This window comes from Pan paniscus, chromosome 11, assembly GCF_029289425.2.
Source record: "Pan paniscus chromosome 11, NHGRI_mPanPan1-v2.0_pri, whole genome shotgun sequence".
Taxonomy (NCBI): Eukaryota; Metazoa; Chordata; class Mammalia; order Primates; family Hominidae; genus Pan; species Pan paniscus.
Genome location: NC_073260.2, coordinates 11,270,553 through 11,292,513, shown reverse-complemented (window position 1 = coordinate 11,292,513; position 21,961 = coordinate 11,270,553). Strand labels below are relative to the sequence as shown.

Genomic DNA, 21,961 nt, shown 5'->3' with positions numbered 1-21,961 from the left:
CTTCTGACCTCAGGTGATCCACTCACCTCGGCCTCCCAAAGTGCTGGGATTACAGACATGAGCCACCGCCAACTGGCCAAGACCCTGTCTTTTTTTTTTGAGACAGGGTTTCTTGTTGCCCAGGCTGGAGTGCAATGGCGTGATCTCAGCTCACTGCAACCTCAGCCTCCCGGGTTCAAGCGATTCTCCTGCCTCAGCCTCCCAAGTAGCTAGGATTACAGGTGCCCGCCACCACACCCAACTAATTTTTTGTATTTTTAGTACAGACGGAGTTTCACCACGTTGGCCAGGCTTGTCTCGAACTCCTGACCTCGTGATCCACCTGCCTCGGCCTCCCAAAATGCTGGGATTACAGAGATGAGCCACCACACCTGGCCAGATCCAGTCTTTAAAAAAAAAAAAAATTCTTAACCTTCAGAAAATATCAGGATTACTGAGGGCTTGTACTGAGGGCTTGTTTACAATGCATAGAGTCCTCCCTCCAGGTTTTGAGTGAGGCCTGCGATTGGGTATATTTAACAAATGGCTCAGGTAATTCTTTTTTTTTTCTTTTTTTTTTTTTTTTTTGAGACGGAGTCTTGCTCTGTCGCCTGAGCTGGAGTGCAATGGCATGATCTTGGCTCACTGCAACCACTGTCTCCCGGGTTCAAGTGATTCTCCTGCCTCAGCCTCCTGAGTAGCTGGGATTACAGGTGCATGCCACCATGCCTGGCTAATTTGTGTATTTTTAGTAGAGACAGGGTTTCACCATGTTGGTCAGGCTGGTCTCGAACTCCTGACCTCGTGATCCGCCCACCTTGGCCTCCCAAAGTGCTGGGATACAGGCATGAGCCACAGTGCCTGGCCTGCCTCAGGTAATTCGTAAGAGTCCCAAACACTGCCTTAAACCAGGAATAGACTGACTTCTACTGTAAATGGGTCAGAGAGTAAACACCTTTGGCTTCGTGGGCCAGATGTCTCTGTAACTACTCAACTCTTGCTTTGGTGGTACAAAAAAAAAAAAAAGCCACAGGTTCATAAATGAATGGGTGTGGCTGTGTTCCAATACAATTTTATTTATAAAAATAGGTGGTGAGCCCGATTTGAGTTTGTGGGCCATGGTCTGCCAGTCCCTGGTTCTCTTCTATATATAAGCAATAAAGACACAGAGATGTGTGTATAAAAAAGTGATATGTCTTTAATTTAAAACTATGACCCGGAAATAACTAGTCAGTTTAAGTGATCCAGACTTCCTCTTCATACCCAAATGGAACAGACACAATATTGGCTCAGATTTCCAACCCCAGAAAAAAACCAAACCAAGTCCTCAGGAAGTCCCTGCAGCGACCTTGCTGGGGCCATCAGACCGCACAGAGTGGAGGTGCCCAAGCTGCTGGGCTGCTCTTAATCCAGCCACACTGAGAAGAGCTTTCCTTCTACCAGCAACTCCCTCGCTGGGTCCGATATCCCCCTTCACCTCCCTTTTAGCTGGCACTGCACGAATGCCTCCACAGAGAGGCTGACAGTACAGCAGTCACCTCCCAGCTGTCTTCAGTGCATCTTCAGGGCCACCTTCCTGTGGTCACAATAGAGGAGCTGAGCATTCTAAACGTTCGTGCCCAGGAGGGCGGCATCTTCTCTTTTTAGCTGAGGTCTGGAGCCCTGAGTTGTAACCATTGGTCATATGTGGCTGAGGCACCGGCAGCAAATCGCCAAACTTGGGAAACGATCTGGGGAGATGCAAGGGCCTTGGTAATTGATGGTGAGTCTGAAAATGAAACAGACAAATGGCATCTGGGTAAAATCCTTACAGACATCTCAGAAGAGAAAGTGTAAAGATGGAACAGGGAAAAGCACCTCCTTCAGCACTCCAAGGCTCTGCCTGCTCTTCCCTGAGCATAGAATCCAAAGGGTCCCATTTGTTTTTTTGTTTTTTTCTTTGTTTTTTTTTTTTTGAGACAGAGTCTCGCTCTGTCGCCAGGCTGGAGTGCAGCGGTGCAATCTCGGCTCACTGCAACCTCCGCCTCCTGGGTTCAAGCGATTCTCCTGCCTCAGCCTCCCGGGTAGCTGGGACTACAGGTGTGCGCCACCACGCCCAGCTAATTTTTGTGTTTTTAGTAGAGACGGGGTTTCATCATGTTGGCCAGGATGGTCTTGATCTCTTGACCTCATGATCCACCCGCCTCGGCCTCCCAAAGCGCTGGGATTACAGACTTGAGCCACCTCGCCCGGCCAGGGTCCCACTTCTTAGGTCAGCTTTGCCTTTTCCTCCTCCTACATTCAGGGTCAATTATGGCTTTGGATTCACTCAGCCACTCAGAGGGAGTCTCAAGAGAACAGAAGGCACTGAGCGGTGTGGCAGGGGAAGAGTCCAGCATGTGATGCTCAGCAGGGCTTTTTTTGCACTGAATTTTGGAAATGTGGAGTCAGCAGAGAGGAAAGGAGGATGGGTGTGGCCACAGGGCAGCCCTCCTGGAGGCCTTCCTAGGAGGGGTTCACACACAGAATAAATACAACTGGCTGGATGCAAGCCTCCGCACAAAGCCAACAGGTCACTCAGACCCACTGCAGTGGGGCAGCAAGCTTCCACACTAGTTGGCTTTCTCGAAAATTTACAGCATCCAAAGCTTGACCTGAGTCAAAAGCTCTAGGGACAAACCACCAAAGGGCTGCCCAGAGATGCTGTTGAAAACCAGAGAGTGGCCAAACCGTCCCCACCATACACAGCATTCCTGAGCCAGACTGGCTGCACACTGCATGTATTACGGAGGCGTCCCAGCGCACTACCTAACAAGGGCCTGCGCTGTGCCTGGGGTGGGGTCGGGGGACAGCACAACAGTCATTGGAGTCCCCTGAGAACCGAGGCACAGTGAGGAGAAAAGGGTGGGGTTTCCTCCTCAGGCTCAGTCACACTACCTCCCAAAGGAGGAAGATATTATTGCTCAACTGCCAGCATCAGTGACATTACCCTACTCGAAAGGATGGCACCTGGGGTTGGGCAGCTCAGTAGAGACCCAGGCTGGGTGACGGCCCCCAGTGACAGCCCGTTGTGTTGTTCCTTACAGTTGTCCAAGACCAAGGCTGGGTCATGTCACAAGCCGGGGGTCATGACAACACATGTCCCATCACATGCACACATGACCCCCCTGCTAACCAATCTTCTGGATCTTAGCAAGGCAGCTCAAGTAGGGGGAGTACGAGTTTGGGTCCCAGGAGCCCAACAAATTCCTCTTCTCAAAAACAGTGCAACCCCTAAGCGTTTATTAAAGAGGGAGCTGTGCACGCGGCCGGTCTAAGGCCAAGGCCAATCACAGGACCCACTTACGAGTCCATGGAGTTTTCATCCCATCATGGCAGAAGGCTGGCCTGACCCCTGCCCTCACTGGATGATGCTGTCTGGCTGCCCATTCTGGGCCACCTGCCCAGGGTCAGAGGCGGGGGCCGGGTTAGCTGTGTTGCTCTGCAGGTAGCGGCGGAAATCTTTGATCATAGGCCGGAGGACCTGGATGAGGACGCTCAGGGCAGCCTGTGTGCCCTCCATGGCCTGGGCCTGGCGCTCCTGGGCACAGGCCTGCACTTCCTGGGAGCGGCGGATCATCTGCAGTAGGTCGTTCTGCTGTTCCAGGTGCTGTGCGATCTCCTTCACATGCAGGTTGGTGACCCGTTGCTCCTGTATCAGCTTGGCGGAGTTGAGAGCAATGCGGCTCTTGAGCGCTTGCGGCTTGACCGACGTGTCTGCATGCTGGGCCATCATGTCCACAGGGGCCTCCGGTGGCAGAGGTGGGGGCGCCTCAGCCGTGCAGTACTCCACCACGCCCTCCTCCAGCGTGTGATAGGTGGTCTCTGTGGGGACTGCAGGGTAGAAAGAACAGAGGCCAAGGGAGGTCACTTTCTGGAAGGAATAAAGCTGGCTGTATGGGGTGGGGAGGAGGCCATAAAGTCCTGTCCTGGAGGGACATAAAGGGGAATCCAGGCCTCCCCTGGCTGCATAGCTATTCACATATAAATCTAGAATCTAAGGGGTTCAGAATCTTAATCTACTTGGTAATCAAAGGGCCAGCCCTGGATCTGGCAAAAGCAAAGATGTTGATCATAATACTAGCAAAACTTTTAGAGCAACTACTACATGTCAGGCACTTTGTACTCATTAGCTCAACAAATCCTCAAAATGACACCAAGAGGTTGGTGCTGTCATCTTCATTTTTCAGAGATGAGGAAACAGACTGAGAAATGTAGAATGACTTGCTAAGGTCACAGAGCTCATTCAGCAGAGCCAAGAGGCAAACCCAGGTCTCCCCAACAGCTGAGCCCGATGTGCTCCTGACCTCCACACTGGGCTGCTCCTAGCTAAGAAAGGCACCCCCGGCCGGGCGCGGTGGCTCACGCTTGTAATCCCAGCACTTTGGGAGGCCGAGGTGGGTGGATTACCTGAGGTCAGGAGTTCGAGACCAGCCTGACCAACATGGAGAAACCCCGTCTCTATTAAAAATACAAAATTAGCCGGGCATGGTGGCGCATGCCTGTAATCCCAGCTACTTGGGAGGCTGAGGCAGGAGAATCACTTGAACCTGGGAGGCAGAGGTTGCAGTGAGCCGAGATCATGCCATTGCACTCCAGCCTGGGCAACAAGAGCAAAACTCCATCTCATAAAAGAAAGAAAGAAAGAAAAAGAAAGGCACCCCAGAGGCTGGGTCACATGCTCTCTGTGGTACCATGCAGCAGGCATCTTGGGTGGGACTCTACACACGCTCTTTGCAGCCACATTAGTCCTACCTCCTTTGATGCTTTCTGCTTTTTTTTTTTTTTTTTGAGACAGAGTTTTGCTCTTTTGCCCTGTTACCCAGGTTGGAGTTCAGTGGCACGATCTCGGCTCACTGCAACTTCTGCCTCCCAGGTTCAAGTGATTCTTGTGCCTCAGATCCCGAGTAGCTGGGACTACAGTCGCCCACCTCCAAGCCTGGGTAATTTTTGTATTTTTAGTAGAGACAGGGTTTCACCATATTGGCCAGGCTTGTCTCGAACTCCTGACCTCCAGTGATCTGCCCACCTCAGCCTCCCAAAGTGCTGGGATTACAGGAGTGAGCCACCATGCCGGCCCTTTGATGCTTTCTTGACTTGACTTCCTAGGCCCCTATGGCAAAGCAGAAAAGGAGGTGGGAATGGGGCAGCAGTAGCTAAAGTACCCAGTCAATGTCTCCCTGTCTGTCATCATCTGGGTCAATCCGATACTTAAACATCCTTCCTGTTCCAGAACAGCATCTGACTTAGACCCGTGTTTGTCCCCCTTACCCCACCCCAGTGTATTCTTGAGAAATACGCATTGTGAGGGGATGGCACTCGCACATCCACCCAACTCCCCCAACCCCCACTGAGAATCACTGAATGATCCAGCTCACAGTCATCACAAACGAGCAGAGGTAACAGGGCACAAACTCTTCTTTGAACTAAAAAATCCAACCAAAGTTAGTTCTGTTGTCATTCCTGAGAACCACGGAAAGGATCCTGGCTGGGCTGTTTGGGCCTCCGCGCATGTGGGAGAGGTCAAGCTCCTCCACCCTTCAACACCAATGTCAGCTATGTGTCCTTATGCCACCAAGAAGCCCCCTTCCTCTTCCGGGGCCTTAGGTTTTCCCAACTGATGGTGAAGCTATTCCTATATGTGTCATCTCTGTCCTACTAGAACATAACTGGCCTGTATTTTAGACAACTTGGTAATCCCAGTGCCCAGCACAGGGTTTGGTACAGAGTAAGTGCTAATGTTTGATGAATGAATGAATGAATGAATGAATGGAGTAGATTAACACCAGGAACCATGAGGCTCCTGAGCAGCACCTGATGAAAGATCCCCCACACTGAAAACAGAATCCAGAATCGTTGTCTCACTTGGGCAGTATTATTCCCATCAATTTTTTCAACAAATATGGCCTGGCTGTCTACTACAAGCCGGGCCCTGTGAAAAGTCCTGTGGGGATACAGACACGGTCTCTTGTTTTCAAGGACCACCCAGTTCGGCAAGTGGAGGTAAGTCATGGACAAACATGGTGGCAATGCTCAGTGGCGAGCTATCCAGCACGTCAGAAGTCCAGCCCACGTGCTGAGGAAGTCCCAAAGAGAGCAAGATCACTTCTGTCTGGGTGCTGCTCTTGGAAGGCCTCATGGTCTTCCAAGACCCCCATCTGACCTCTGACCCTTGGCAGCCAACCTTCCCCAGGCCACCCCAGAGCTTGCTGGCCCTTCCCACTTATGCACGCCGCCTGGGCAGGAGAGGTCACTCACTCTGTGTCAGGGTGACCGTGGCTGCGGCTGCGGTGGCCGAGGGTCCGAGGGCCACAGGGTGGATCTCTGTGGTGCTGGGCAGGCTGATGATGGTGGCCTCGCCCAGCAGGTTGCAGATACGTTGTTGCATGGGGGTCAGCAGCACTGGGGCTACAGGTGGGCCACCGCCGCCACTGCCACCGCCTGTCCCAGGCCCCCCAGCTCCGTCCTCCTCAGTGGGCCCCGGCGCCTCACCACCCTCCACGGCGGCCCGGACCTGGGCAACCTTGCGACGGACCTCGGTCTTGAGGTCAGACCACTTCTTCTTGACCTCAGGCAGCTCTCTGCGGCAGGTGGCCACGGCGTTGACCCTTCTCAGGATGCCGTGCCAGGCCGCGCTCTTGGCGGCCAGGGGGACCCCGGCGTTGAAGTGGTTCACCAGCAGGTGCTTCTTCAGCTCCAGCTCCTCCACGATGATCTCCACCTCCCGCTCCGAGAAGTTCATCTTCCTTTTCTTGGCTGGGACGGCCATGGCCTCTCCCCTCCCCTCTTTTTAAAGAAATTATAATCCCCTCAAGCGCCCCAATTCCCCTTCTCTTCTTCCTCAGCCTCGCCCCTCACCCACCCCCTACAGGGGATAGGCCAGGCTTGCTCGAGGCCAAGCACTAGGCCTTTGGTAACCCCCCTCGCTACGCAAAGTGCGTAGAGCCCAGCCCCGACCCGCCCGGCCGCTGCCAGCCAGCAGCGTAATGGCTTCCTGAATCTGCCTCTTCCGCCGAGGTGTGCGGAGATCCGCCCACTTCCCCTCTTCCCGCCTCCCAGCGCTTCTCCGGGAAAACCGGCCTTCCCGGTTGGTAGCTGCTCAAATATCACGTCGATCACTGGTTCTTTCGATCTGTCGCTCAGCTAAAGAGCACGCCTGCTTACTGTAATTCGCCTGATCATTGGTCTAAAATTGTGTCCGTCGCCCAGATCGCCCCGCCTACCTAACCTTTATTCACTTCCATTGGAAAATCGTTCTGTCGTTCAATTGTCAGTATTATGACTATTAAGCCGTTAAATTCAGCTATTTTATTGGTGGTTTAGGGAGTTAGATTACCAAAACCCTGCTTCCTGAGGATACTTAGTGCTTTCGGCCGTGAGCCATGGGTCAATTAATTTTTAATTCCTCCCACCGGCACAAACTCTGCCTCGCAACTGCAGTTCACAAATGCTCTCACACAAATCCTATTTCCCACCGGAGGCTACGATCTCTCCGTACACTACCGCTCCTCCCATCCTTAAGATCCCGCAGTCTAAACAGAGTTAGTTCATCAATGGAAACTGGACACGGGGCCTTCCGCCTGCCAATCACATTACTCATGCCCATCGCTGCGTGATTTTCTCTCTCTTGGCCCCCGGCTCAGCCAATCCCCGCCTCCCTCAGTTTGAATCGGCCCCAGGCGGAGCCGGGTGACCCCGCCCACCCCATTGATCCGGGTAGTCCGTGGCGCGTGGGCTGTCCTTAGACAGGCTCCGCCCCTCCCGGCTCCCCATCCGAGCCTGTGACTGGCCTTCGGTGCGCCCGGGGGAGTGGCCGGCGAGGCGGGGCGAGGCGGGGCGAGGCGGGGCGCGGAGGGGCGGGGCTCCCGGAAGCCGCCCCTCCCGCCAGCTTGCCGGCGTCTCCGAGCCCGCGCTCCCAGCTGCAGAGCGCCTGGCTTGCCTCCCGCGCGGTCACCGCCGGCCCGCCGCCCCCGCTCCCGCCCGCGCCCGGAGCCCCTGCCTCGCGCCCGATGGTGAGCAGTGTGTTGTGCCGCTGTGTGGCCTCCCCGCCGCCGGACGCCGCCGCCACCGCCGCCTCTTCGTCTGCCTCATCGCCGGCGTCCGTGGGGGACCCCTGCGGCGGCGCTATCTGCGGGGGCCCGGACCACCGGCTGCGCCTGTGGAGACTCTTTCAGACGCTCGACGTCAACCGGGACGGCGGCCTGTGTGTCAACGACCTGGCGGTGGGGCTGCGGCGCCTGGGACTGCACCGCACCGAGGGCGAGCTCCAGGTAGGCTGCGCGCGTCCTCAGCACTGGCGGGGAGGGAGCCCCTCGAGGGCCGGGTGACAGGTCTCGGGGGACGGCCCCTTGGGCTGGGCGGAACCCCCACTGTCCAGAGGAAGGGTGCCCCCTGACTCACTGAGGGACACCCCACTTATGCCCTGGTGGGAGCAGGGCTCCTTCCTGACTTCTTTGGGTGCTTGAACCGGGTTCTTCGTGGACACAGGTGGGCATCCTATGGGCTTTCTGATGGGCGAAAAGCCCTTTCTTGCCCAGAGTAGAACGCTAGGTCTCAGGAGTGTGCCTTTGTCACCTCCTGACCTCAAGGCCAAGCTGGACGCTCCCTTCACCCAAGGATGGGTTCATCCATCAGTCCCCAGCAGCACCCCCTACTTTCCCTCTCGTTTCCATGCCAGCCGTGGGCCCTGATCTGGTTCCTCTCAGGAACATGTGGGAGTTGAAAAAAAAAGTGGTATTGGGGTTTCAGGCTGATCCGTGTGGACGTTGGCGGCGAAGACTGACAGTTCTCATGGTTTAGGCTCATCTCCATTGCCCTGTTTATCCAGAAAATGGGATCGTGATCCCCGCGGGGTTGGAGTGTGGACGGAGTGAAAGAAGCTGGGGGAAATTTTTTTTCTAAAAGTCAAAGCGAGATTGTTACTATTGTGGGCTCTTGGCCGAGGTGTGGGCATAGGGGCGCAGAGAAATGGTCATCCCTGGGCCTGCCAGGAAGAGAAGTGCTGGCCTTTCTGTATGAGAACCTCAGAGCAGAGGCTGTTTCTTTCCCTTCTCTCTCTTCCCCCTTCAGTCTGACTTGGCAGGTGTAGCTGCCATTTTCCCAAGTATTTCATTTACTGTAGCTTAGCCTGATTTACAGCCTGGAATAGGACTCCTGAGTACTTTACCTAAGAACCTGTTTCACTGCTGAGTTAGTATGGTCCATTTGTACACATGACAATTAGAGAATCTCATAGCCAAGTATGAAAAGAATCTGGTAAACCGCCAATGAATTAAACCAATTTGTTGGGTGGGTGTACATAGGTGTTGTTAACTCATGTTCAAGATTCTTGGATCAACATCCAAGGTATTTAGCGCTAAGTATTAGGATCAGCCTAGGAGGACCAAGAGTAACACTACGCAAGATAGAATGGCTGAGTTAAGTCCAGGAGATTTAGAGACAAGTTTTTTTTGTTTGTTTGTTTTGAGACGGAGTCTGGTTCTGTCTCCCAGGCTGGAGTGCATTGGTGCAATCTTGGCTCACTGCAGCCTCCGCCTCCTGGGTTCAAGAGATTCTCCCGCCTCAGCCTCCCCAGTAGCTGGGATTACAGGCATGTGCCACCACACCCAGCTATTTTTTTTTTTTTTTTTTTGAGACAGTCTCACTCTGTCACCCAGGCTCAAGTGCAGTGGTGCGATCTTGGCTCACTGCAAGCTCCACCTCCCGGGTTCACGCCATTCTCCTGCCTCAGCCTCCCTAGTAGCTGGGACTACAGGTGCCCGCCACCATGCCCAGCTAATTTTTTTTTTTTGTTTGAATTTTTAAGAGAGATGGGGTTTCACCATGTTAGCCAGGATGGTCTTGATCTCCTGACCTTGTGATCCGCCCGCCTCAGCCTCCCAAAGTGCTGGGATCAACAGGCGTGAGCCACCGCGCCCAGCCACCCAGCTAATTTTTGTATTTTTAGTAGAGATAGGCTTCCACCATGTTGGCCAGGTTGGTCTCGGGCTCCTGACCTCAGGTGATCCACCTGCCTCGGCCTCCCAAAGTGTTGGGATTACAGGCGTGAGCCACCGCACCCGGCTAGAGACAAGTTTTTTTTGTTTTGTTTTGTTTTGTAATGTTTCCAGTCAGTTTTACACAAAATAGTGTTGTGAACTGGAGATTTTCCTGTATGTATCTGATGAATACTCACTTGAAAAGGTAGAATGGCTGGCCGGGCACAGTGGCTCACGCCTGTAATCCCAGCACTTTGGGAGGCCAAGCCGGGTGGATCACCTGAGGTCAGAAGTTTGAGACCAGCCTGACCAATTTGGAGAAAACCCGTCTCTACTAAAAATACAAAATTATCGGGGAGTGGTGGCGCATGCCTGTAATTCCAGTACTCGGGAGGCTGAGGCAGGAGAATCGCTTGAACCCGGGAGGCGGAGATTGCGGTGAGCTGAGATTGCACCATTGCACTCCAGCCTGGGCAACAAGAGTGAAACTCCATCTCAAAAAAAAAAAAAAAGAAAAAAGAAAGAAAAGAAAAAATAGGAAGGCTAAACCCAGAGGGTTTCTGTTTCTGCTTTTGTGAACCTACCCACTTGGCATTGCTGCCAGGCACATTGAGAACGTCTGGCTGCGGGAGCATGTTAAATGTCTGCCCCATGCTTTGTGCATCAACTAGAGGCACAATGTTCTCGAGATTCAAGGCACATCTGATATTGATCCTAATCTGTTTTTTTAGTGGTGAATTTCTCGGGGCAAATAAGGAGAAAGTGATCATTTTTCTTTCTGGTTTTGAAAGAAAACTTTTATTAACCAAAGAGAGCCTAGCCCCTTGGGGTCACTTTGACTCTAAAATCTTTGACTCCGTGACAGATCTAAGTTCTATGATAGGAAGCATTTCTTTATTCTTTTGGTGTGTGGGTTTAGTATAGAATGTATTTCATTTATTTATCTATTATTATTATTACTTTTCTGAGATGGAGTTTCACTTTTGTTGCCCAAGCAGGAGTGCAATGGCATGATCTCAGCTCACTGCAACCTTTGCCTCCTGGGTTCAAGTGATTCTCGTGCCTCAGCCTCCCTGGGACTACAGGCACACTGGGACTACAGGCATGCACCACCACGCCCTGCTAATTTTTTTTTTTTTTTTTTTTTGTATTTTTAGTAGAAATGGGGTTTCACCATGTTGGCCAGGCTGGTCTCAAACTCCTGACCTCAGATGATCTGCCCGCCTCGGCCCCCCAAAGCACTGGGATTACAGGCGTGAGCTACCGCGCCTGGCCTATTTATCTATTTTATTTTTTTTTTTTGAGAAGCAGTCCGCTCTGTCGCCCAGGCTGGAGTGCGATGGTGTGATTTCACTGAAACCTCTGCCTCCTGGGTTCAAGCAGTTCTCCTGCCTCAGCTTCCTGAGTAGCTGGGATTACAGGCGCCCGCCACCATGGCCCGGCTAATTTTTGTACTATTAGGAGACAAGGGATTTCACCATGTTGGCCAGGCTGGTCTCGAACTCTTGACCTCAAGTGATCTACCCACCTCGGCCTCCCAAAGTTCAGGGATTACAGGCGCGAGCAACTGCACCAGGCAGTATAGACTGTATTTCTACTACTTTTTTGGCTTTTGAACAAATTCAGTTGTTATACAGCTTTGAGATCGGAAATAATTTATTAGCTCATTACCTGTAAAGGAGCACAAGTTAGTCCTGTGGGGAACGTTTGAAGTCTTGGAGAGAAGATCTGCCTTTTTGTAAATAACTGGGCAACAGGAAGACACCCTGCCTCTTGTACCCCCATACCACTTCCTGTTGAATTAGCATTAGTATTAACTGCCTACAGAAAAAGCAGTGCTGAGGCTTTGCAGAACTAGCAGGAGCCGAAAGAGAAATGTGGGGCCCTTTGGGTCAAAATGGGTCATCTGCCATGGGAATAGATGTTGAAGAACACATCAGACTTTGGAAGGTGCTTCCTATGGCCCATATGAAACCAGTGTGAGATGCTGGGGTTTGCACGGGAATCAGCTGTGAGTGCTTATCAGGGGGTGATGGGTAAACCCAGGCCATGTGACTTCACAAAGCCTCTTCTTAGCTTATAACAGTCTGGGTCAAGTTTTCTTTAAAAGTAAACCAGCAAGTTTTGCCATCTGCCTTTGTTTGAGAAGAGATGGGACACTCATAAAAATTGCTTAAAATGGAAGTGGGCAGAGAAACCGATGGCAGCCAGCCAGGGAAATTTTCTTTGTAAAGGGCATGTAAGCGAGAAGCTTGTTCTGGGACAAAAAAAGGGAAGAGTTCATTAAAGAAGAAAGAAAAAAGATGACGACAACAGTAGTGACTTTGGGAGATGAGACTCAGCCAGAGCTAATTATAGATTGCCTATTTAAGGCATTTTCATGTGACCAAATACAATCTGTGTCTTAAAACAAATTTAAAACATAGGTTAGAACTCAGGCAGCCAGTTAGAGGAAGAAAGCAAGCTGTGTTGTGTGTAAACAGTTGTCTCTTCAGCTGAGGCTTTGGGGCTCTTGTAAGGGGCTGGTGTTTATTGCAGGTGAGGTTCTAGATGAGCTGCAGTTTGCTCATTTAGAGACTGGCATCCACACCATCTCTTTTGAGCCCCACAAAAATTTGTTAAGTAAGCAAGTCAGTAAAATGATTTTCACTCCATTTTACTAGGGAAGGAACAATGGTTCAAAAAGACAGTGGAACAACCTCAAAGATCATTTGATCGCTAGGAAATTGGACCAGAGAAGGAATTGGAACCGTCTTCTGATTCCTGCTCCTCTCCTCCTTAACACAGTTTTTTTCAGGAACATGAAGAGAATTCTCAAGTTCTTTTGGGGAAACTTGAGAAAGAGGAGGAGAGATAATTTAGAACCACATATTTTGCTCCCAAAGTATAGGTTTCAAGATTATCCAGTTTACCCTGTCAAAGAACAAGAATCCGCCCTCCCCCATTTCTCTCCCTGACCCAAGCAATGCACATGAGGCAATCCCTATTGACTTGAAATTATTGAATGGAGATCAGTAATGTCAAGTTGGTATTGCTTAATCAGACAGACTGTTGAACTCTATACTTTTGAAATGTTTGGCCATTTGTGGATGTTTATCAAAAGAGCCAGACTTAGATAAGACAGTCTACAGAAGAAAGCTCCTTTCCAAGAGATAGACGTTATTTGCTATAATATAATAGCCCTTTAGGAAAAGAAAAATGCTTTTCACAGATTGGATTAAATTCATATATTAAACTAATTGTGTTATATTGTTGCATAATCGGTCCCTGGCTCAAAGTCATAATTATCAAGTCAACTAGAATACTTTTTTTTTTTTTCGAGACAGAGTCTTCCTCTGTCACCCAGGCTGGAGTGCAGTGGCGTGATCTCAGCTCACTGAAACCTCCACCTCCCCGGTTCAAGCAATTCTTTGCCTCAGCATCTGGTGTAGCTGGGATTACAGGCCTGCACCACCATGCCCTGCTAATTTTTGTATTTTCAGTAGAGACTGGGTTGCGCCATTTTGGCCAGGCTGGTATCCAACTCCTGGCCTCAAGTGATCCACCTGCCTCAGCCTCCCAAAGTGCTGGGATTACAGGTGTGAGCCACCATGCCTGTCCTTGAGAAGATTTTTTTTTTTTTTTTGTGACGGATTCTCACTCTGTCACCCAGGCTGGAGTGCGGTGGTGCAATCTCGGCTCACTGCAACCTCCACCTCCCTGGTTTAAGCAATTCCCCTGCCTTAGCCTCCCAAGTAGTTGAGATTACTGGTGCACACCACCACGTCAGGCTAACTTTTTTGTATTTTTAGTAGAGACAGAGTTTCACCATGTTGGCCAGACTGGTCTCGAACTCCTTACCTCAGGCAATCCGCCCACCTCAGCCTCCCAAAGTGCTGAAATTACAGACGTGAGCCACCATGTCCAGCTGAGAAGATTTTTTTTTTTAATAAGTTGATATTTGGAAAGATGCAGTCCCATACCCTGATCCTAAAACCAAGTAACAAATAAGAATAGGGCTGGGTGTGGTGGCTCACCCCTGTAATCCCAGCACTTTGGGAGGTCGAGGCGGGTGGATTACCTGAGGTCAGGAGTTCAAGACCTGCCTGGCCAACATGGTGAAACCCCATCTGTATTAAAAATACAAAAATTAGCCGGGCGTGGTGGCACACGCCTGTAATCCCAGCTACTCGGAAGGCTGAGGCAGGAGAATTGCTTGAGCCCGGGAGACGGAGGTTGCAGTGAGCCGAGATCGTGCCAACACGGGCCTGGCCGACAGAGCCAGACTCTGTCTCAAAAAACAAAACAAAACAAAAAAGAACATATGAGGCTGGCCACGATGGCACTTTATGAGGCTGAGGTGGACAGATGGCTTGAACCTAGGAGTTCGAGACCAGCCTGGGCAACTTGGTGAAACCCTGTCTCTACAAAAAATACAAAAATTGGCTGGGCACAGTGGGTCACGCCTGTAATCTCAGCACTTTGGGAGGCTGAGGTGGGCAGATCACTTGAAGTCAGGAGTTCGAGACCAGCCTGGCCAACATAGTGAAACCCCGTCTCTACTAAAAATACAAAACTTAGCCAGGCATGGTGGCGTATGCCTTTCTGTAGTCCCAGCTACTTAGGAGGCTGAGGGAAAATTGCTTGAACCCGGGCAGTGGAGGTTGCAGTGAGCCAAGATCACGCCACTGCACTCCAGCCTTGGAGACAGAGTGAGATTCCATCTCAACAACAACAACAACAACAAAATTAGCTGGGCATGGTGGCCCATGCCTGTAGTCTAGCTACTCGGGAGGCTGGGGCAGGAGGATCGCTTGAGTCTGGGAGGCTGAGGTTGCAGTGAGCAGAGACTGTGCCATTGCACTTCAGCCTGGGCAACAGAACAAGACCCTGTCTCAAAATAGATATAAATAGAGAATGAGAGAGCACGAGCCTGTCTGATCTGGAGCTTCAACTAGATGAATTTTTTTGATGTTCAAAGAGTTATTACTGGCCAGATGCAGTGGTTCACACCTGTAATCCTAGTACTTTGGGAGGCCAAGATGGGTGGATCGCTTGAGCTCAGGAGTTCAAGACCAGCCTGGGCAACATAGCGAGACCCCATCTCTGTTTTTTATAAAATAAAAAAAAGAAAAGAAAAGAAAATGGGGGCCAAGTGTGGTGACTCACTCCTATAATCTCAGCACTTTGGGAGGCTGAGGCAGGCAGATTGCCTGAGGTCAGGAGTTCGAGACTAGCCTGGCCAACATGGTGAAACCTCATCTCTACTAAAAATACAAAAACACTAGCCAGGCGTTGTGGTGTGCACCAGTAATCCCAGCTACTTGGGAGGCTGAGGCAGGAGAATCACTTGAATCCAGGAGGCGGAGGTTGCAGTGAGCCGAGATCGCGCCACTGCACTCCAGCCTGGGTGACAGTGCGAGACTCTGTCTCAAAAAGAAAAAAAACAAAAAAGAGTTATTACTTGTTGAAGTCTCACATCCCCACAAGGGAATGATAGAAACAAATATTTTGCTGGTATTCATTTCTTCATTTCTATTCCAGCTGAGTCTTGAATTCCTGGGCTCAAGCGATCCTCTTATCTCGGCTTCCCAAAGTGCTGGGATTACAGACCTAAGCCACTGTACCCAGCCAACTTTTTATTTTATTTTATTTTATTTTATTATGCCTGTGACACAGCCTCAGGGGTCTTGATGACATGTGCCTGGCAGCCAACTTTTTATTATTTATTTATTATTTGAAACAGGATCTTGTTCTGTCACCCAGGCTGGCGTTCAGTGGTTCAATCACAGCTCACCGCAGCTTTGACCTCCCAGGCTCAATCTGTCCTCCCACTCAGCCTCCCAGGTAGCTGGGATTACAGGTGTGCACCACCATGCCCAGCTAATTTTTGTATTTTTTGTAGAGACGGGGTTTTCCTATGTTGCTCAGGCTGGTCTCGAACTCCTGAACGCATGTGATCCTCTCGCCTTGGCCTCCCAAAGTGTTAGGATTACAGGCATGAGCCACCACGCCCAGCCTAACTTTTTTTTAATTTTTATTTTTATTTATTTATTTTTTTGAGACAGAGTCTCTCTCTCTCGCCCAGGCTGGAGTGCAGTGGCGTGATCTCAGCTCACTACAAGCTCTGCCTCCTGGGTTCACGCCATTCTCCTACCTCAGCCTCCCCAGTAGTTGGGACTACAGGCGCCCACCACCACGCCCAGCTAATTTTTGTTGTATTTTTTAGTAGAGACAGGTTTTCACCATGTTAGCCAGGATGGTCTCGATCTCCTGACCTCGTGATCCACCCTCCTCAGCCTCCCGAAGTGCTGGGATTACAGGCGTGAGCCACCACACCCGGCCCTAACTTTTTATTTTTAACCATTAATTATACTAATGCGAATTTGGCAGAACCATAGAATTTAGTCTTGGATGGGTGACGGGCCATCATGGTCACTAGCCAGCCTTCCACCCAACATGGAGATAAGCTCTCCTGGAGCATCCTTCGCAGATGGTCATCCACCCTTTCTATTGTGAACCTAATTGGAGTCACTGTGAGTTCTCTGTCATGTTAGACTGAAATCTTGTATCTGCTGCTGCCCATTGCCCCATGTGTACCTTCAGGAGCAAGACAGAAAAGTGATCCAAGGGCCCTTTATCTGAAATCTGTGGTCTTATCTTCCTATAATCTCTGCTGCTGCTAAAAACAGGTATCATCATGCACTTCTCAGGTGACGTGCTGTCCATACCTTACAGTTCCCTTAGCTGAGACAATAACCCATGGGGTTTATAGTACAGACTTTCCTCGGAAATGTTAAGCTGATTGAAAGAAGCCAGTCGCGGCCGGGCGCGGTGGCTCACGCCTGTAATCCCAGCACTTTGGGAGGCCAAGTCGGGTGGATCACGAGGTCAGGGGATCGATACCACGGTGAAACCCCGTCTCTACTAAAAATACAAAAAAAATTAGCCGGGCGCGGTGGCGGGCGCCTGTGGTCCCAGCAACTCGGGAGGCTGAGGCAGGAGAATGGCGTGAACCGGGGAGGCGGAGCTTGCAGTGAGCCGAGATCGCGCCACTGCACTCCAGCCTGGGCGACAGAGCAAGACTCCGTCTTAAAAAAAAAAAAAAAAAAAAAAAAGAAGCCAGTCGCAAAGATCATGCACTGTATGATCCATTTAGGTGAAAGTCCAGAATGGAGAAGTCTACAGAGACAGAAAATTGAGTAGTGCTTGCCTACCTGGGAGTGGGGTACTGGCGGGTAGAGAGATAGGAAGGTGAGATGAGGTTTCTTTTTGAGGTGTTGGAAATATTCTCAAGTTGACTGGAGTGATGGTTGCACATATCCGTGAAGATACTGAGAACCACTGAACTGTATACTTTAAATGGGTGGCTCATGCCTGTAATCCCAGCGCTTTGGGAGGCTGGTCAGGAGTTCGAGACCAGCCTGGCCAACATGTAGAAACCCCAGCTCTACTAAAAATACAAAAATTAGCCGAGCATGGTGGCACACATCTGTAATCCCAGCTACTCGGGAGGCTGAGGCAGGAAAATTGCTTGAACCTGGGAGTTGGAGGTTGCAGTGAACCGAGACTGCGCCACCGCACTCCAGTCTGGGCAACAGAGTGAGACTCTGTCTCAAAAAAAAAAAAAAAAAAAGAGTGATTTGTATGGTATGAGACCTGGGTTCAAATGTTCCTTCTGCTGCTTGCTAGCTGAGTGACCTTGAACAAATGACTCACCCTCTCCAAGTCTGTTTCCTTATCAGAAACTTGTTGGCATGAGGACCTACTGCATAAGGGGGGTGTGTGGGTTAAATTAGATAAAGCATAGAAAGAGCCCAGGACTGGGTCTGGCACATATTCACCAAGTGACTTCCCCATTGGTTCTTTGAAAATAAGGTGCCCAGAATTGGTCAGAATCACCTATATTTTGCCCCTAGTTTGCTTAGGTGAAAAGCGAAAGGCAAGGGAGGGCAAAGCCTGGGGACATCAGCATTAAAGGGTGTGTGGCACCCAGGGAGACAGCCCCACCCCAGCAACCTGGAGAGGGAGAAGCTTCCGTGGTGTGGAAGGGGATGTCCGCTGTGGAAAACCTGGGCTCTGTGGACATCAAAATGAGCAAAGAAACAATAAAAAGTTGTAGTAGACTCACTCACTCTATCTACACAAAAAGACGTCTTTGGGGCCCGCATGCTTTCCCTGGACAGAAATGGGACCTCGTCATCTTGCAAGCCTGTTGCCCTCTCAGAAGCCGTGGATCGTCTTTCCTAAGTACAGAGTTGACCTTGAAGTTGTGAAAGTGGAAGCTCAAGTGGAGCTTACTTCAAAGCTTTGGAGATCATCTCACTAACCAGCATTACTTTGCAGAAGTGGGACTAAGGCTCGGAGGCTGGGTTGCTTGGAGGCCAAGCCAGTTCCAGAACCCAGGATTTTGACTCTGCCCCATTTAGCTCAATGCAGTGCCGCCTTCCTTCTTTGACTGTGGACACTTAACTTGCCTTTAAAACTTGGCCACATTTATTTTCATAGTTTATGAAATTAACAGACATTGACATACCTGTGCATAACTCTGTCTCAGCATTTTAAGGCCTTGGTGGTGCACAGGAAGCCGTGACTAAAATGATAGGTACACTGTTCCTAATACGGGATATAAAAGACTCAACACCACACCTGACAAAAGAAGCTGTTGTCTTAAAGATGCATCTTCCTTTAAAGTAAATGAATAACAAAGGTAGGCCATAAGGAGCTTCTTATCTACTTTAAGCTCTTGGCTGGCTTTTCCAGGAAGTTTGAGGAGATAAATCATGACTCATTTTCTGCAGGATCAGTGGGGAAACTGGAGAGGTGGCTGTCCCTGTTCCTGCCGGTGCCTGAAGCTTTCAGTGTTGTTCCATCACACTGTGGCTCCATACCTTTCCTCCTGTCCTCCCTCCCTGTTGGCTGGAGTCTAATGTGACACTTCTTCCAAAACACAGAACCGCCTACATTGTGTAAGAAGACTCTCAAAAACCATTGATTGAAATGCTGCTGATGCCAAAAAAAAAAAAAAAAAAAAAAAGGTGGAGAGAGGGTAGTTTAGATCACCAAGAATAAGAACCAACTGGCTGGGCGTTGTGGCTCACGCCTGTAATCCCAGCACTTTGTGAGGCCAAGGCAGGTGGATCACTTGAGGTCAGGAGTTCGAGACCAGCCTGGCCAACTGGCAAAACCTTGTCTCTACTAAAAATACAAAAAAAAAAAAAAAAAAAAATTAGCCAGGCCTGGTAGCGCATGCCTGTAATCCCAGCTACTGGGGAGGCTGAGGCAGGAGAATTGCTTAAAAAACCCAGGAGGGGCCAGGCGCGGTGGCTCATGCCTGTAATCCCAGCACTTTGGGAGGCCGAGGCGGGCGGACCACGAGGTCAAGAGATTGAGACCATCCTGGCCAACATGGTGAAACCCCGTCTCTATTAAAAATACAGAAATTAGCCGGTTATGGTGGTGCACGCCTGTAGTCCCAGCTACTCGGGAGGCTGAGGCAGGAGAATCGCTCGAACCTGGGAAACAGAGGTTGCAGGCAGCCCAGATCGTGCCACTGCTCTCCAGCCTGGTGACAGAGCGAGACTCCCTCTCAAAAAAAAAATTAGCTGGTCCTGGTGGTGCGTGCTTGTAATCCCAGCTACTGGGGAGGCTGAGGCGGGAGAATTGCTTAAAAAAACTCAGGAGGGGCCGGGCATGGTGGCTTATGCCTGTAATCCCAGCACTTTGGGAAGCTGAGGCAGGTGAATCACTTGAACCTGGGAGGTGGAGGTTGCAGTGAGCCGAGATCACGCCACTGCACTCCAGTTGGGGCAACAGAGTGATACCCCATCTAAAAAAAAAAACAAAGAAACAAAAAAAAAACCACAAAAAACCCAGGAGGTGGAGGTTGCAGTGAGCTGAGATCGTGCCACTGCACTTCTGCCTGGGTGACAGAGCAAGACTCCATCGCCCCCCCCAAAAAAAAGAACCAACTGTCTGTTAAGTCCTTATCTGTAGAGTAGATAGGACACAGTGGAATGGTCCTGTTGGTTAAAACCAGCTATGGTGCACACCTTCATCAACCTTGTTGGGCTTTTTTTTTTTGAGACGGAGTTTTGCTCTCATTGCCCAGGCTGGAGTGCGTGGAGGCATGGAGTAGCTGGGATTACAGGCATGCGCCACCATGCCCGGCTAATTTTTTTTTTGTATTTTTAATAGAGATGAGGTTTCACCATGCTGGCCAGGCTGGTCTCGAACTCCCAACCTCAGGTGATCCACCCACCTCGGCCTCCCAAAGTGCTGGGATTACAGGCGTGAGCCACCACCCCCAGCCATTGTTGGCCTTTTCTATCCCACTTGCCCAAAACCCTGTTGTTGCTTTTGGTTAAGGCCTTTAGATTGAGTTGGAATCCATATAATGTTAGAACTGGAGCGTTTTCAAGGTTGTTCAGTTCACTCCCCACATTTTACAGGCTGGAGAAGTTAAGCAATTTGTCCAGTGTCCTATAAAGGCATTGTAGGGGGATTTTAGGGAGAAAGACAAGGTTCCTCAGCACCCCTTAGTGATGCATTTATGGACACAGTTAACTTTTTTCCTTTTTTCATTCACATCTTGGGTGTGTTTTTTGTTTGCCAGAGTCTCTTCCTCTCTAACCTACAGAAGAAGGAAAAATAGGATCTAAACGTAGATAGTTCTATAGCTAAAGAATTCCTTTTCTGAATTGTTTAGGAGAGCTGGCTTGGTTTAAACCAGCTATTAGCCGGCATTCATCCAGTTGCCCTCCCACCCCGAACAGCTGTGCTGCGTGTAAGGCAGCCCAGGGAGGGTTTCACCCCCTTGACCTCTCTCCTGCCTGCAGTCCTTGTGCAAAGCAGAGCAAGCAGCTGGTGAGAGTTAAGTTTGTGTTGAGTCAGATCATCTCAGTGTGAGTGCAATCCTGAGATCTGTTTTCAGAAACTAAAAACATTTTATGTTGCTTTAGTAATAAATTTGTTGGTTTGCTTTTTCACGTGGGAGAAGGAAAGGAGAGGATAAGGACAGGGTGGGTACAACAAGTAGGCTCACATGGACGAATTGTGCGGCTCCCACTGGCCAGTGTTGGGTTGCTTCAAAATTTTTTGAACATTTTAGGTGATTGGGTTGTCACATGCTGGCCTCCATACCATATTCACCCCCTGCTCCTTACTCTTGGTGCACATGTCTAATCTAAAGGAGAATCATGCTCTTATAAGAGCAGAAAAAGAAGAGAAATTAGGCCGGGCACGGTGGCTCATGCCTGTACTCCCAGCACTTTGGGAGGCTGAGGTGGGAGGATTGCTTGAGGCCAGGAGTTCGAGACCAGTCTGGGCAACATAGGGAGACCCAGTCTCTACAAAAAATTTTAAAAAATTAGCCAGGCATGCCTGTGGTCCCAGCTACTTGGGAGGTTAAGGTGGGAAGATCCCTTGAGCCTGGGAGGTTGAGGCTGCAGTGAGCCATGATCATACCTGCACTCCAGTCTGGGCAGCAGAGCCAGACCCTGTCTCAAAAAAAATAAAATAAAGTAGAAATCCCATATTTCCACGCAGACCCTTGCTTCTGTAGAACTTGACTTGTTACATCTTAAAATCTTACACTTAAGAGTTGGGTAAATTTTGTATGCCTCTAACTTTCTTGTAGAGAAAAGAAAAAGACATCTTTAATATGCATTCACCTTGAACTTGGGACCTCGAGGGGGACTGGCTTTTCACCAGGAGTAAACAGAAGCCATCCACAAGACTGAGGGTTTTCGTGCCGGACTTCTCTTTTCCTTCCACAGTTACAGGAGTTTTCTTTAGGGAGTTTTTGTCAAAGCTAGATTTTCCAGTTCTGTTTCCTAAAATGGAAATAGATCGTGGATTTCCTTTTTTCATTATTGCAGTTCTGTCATCTGCCATACCTTAGTTTCATTTGTGCCAAATGAGGTGAGTTGTGGCTCCTCTTCATTGTCCAATTGTTGCTGAGTCACACCAGGTGGGCGTTTAAGAGTCCTGCCTTACAGCCTGAAACT

General features: G+C 50.1%; 2 protein-coding genes across 5 annotated transcripts in view; one reads left to right on the top strand and one right to left on the bottom strand.

The window, feature by feature from the left end:
- Positions 1-1,157: 1,157 nt before the first annotated feature.
- On the bottom strand, positions 1,158-7,020 carry NAIF1 (nuclear apoptosis inducing factor 1). 3 transcript variants are annotated; one of them, XR_010109004.1, is made up of 3 exons: positions 6,256-7,020; positions 3,305-3,831; positions 1,158-1,747 (listed from the first exon to the last, which is right to left on the bottom strand). XR_010109004.1 is itself a non-coding variant. In XM_063593920.1 (2 exons), the coding sequence occupies exons 1-2, from the start codon at positions 6,764-6,766 to the stop codon at positions 3,359-3,361; spliced, it is 984 nt and encodes a 327-aa protein (XP_063449990.1). In that variant the 5' UTR covers positions 6,767-6,934; the 3' UTR covers positions 1,158-3,358. The 3 variants fall into 3 exon arrangements, 1 of the variants encoding a protein (XP_063449990.1); XR_010109005.1 differs by having other exon boundaries at positions 1,837-3,831; positions 6,256-6,934; XM_063593920.1 differs by having other exon boundaries at positions 1,158-3,831; positions 6,256-6,934.
- An 820-nt stretch (positions 7,021-7,840) lies between these two features.
- Positions 7,841-21,961, top strand: part of SLC25A25 (solute carrier family 25 member 25) — a 40,875-nt gene continuing 26,754 nt past the window's right edge. Inside the window, exon 1 of one of the 2 annotated variants that reach the window (XM_003822312.4) lies at positions 7,841-8,267. In XM_003822312.4, coding sequence (XP_003822360.1) covers positions 8,007-8,267 — 261 coding nt within the window. In that variant the 5' untranslated portion in view covers positions 7,841-8,006. The remainder of the gene's footprint in view (positions 8,268-21,961) is intronic. The other variant, XM_008975834.3, reaches the window with a different exon arrangement.

Bases quoted from the DNA above. Each gene is read 5' to 3' on its own strand.
- NAIF1 (XM_063593920.1), bottom strand. From the start codon at position 6,766: ATGGCCGTCCCAGCCAAGAAAAGGAAGATGAACTTCTCGGAGCGGGAG. The intron at 3,832-6,255 runs GTGAGTGACCTC...TCTACCCTGCAG, and splicing joins CACGGTCACCCTGACACAGA to TCCCCACAGAGACCACCTAT.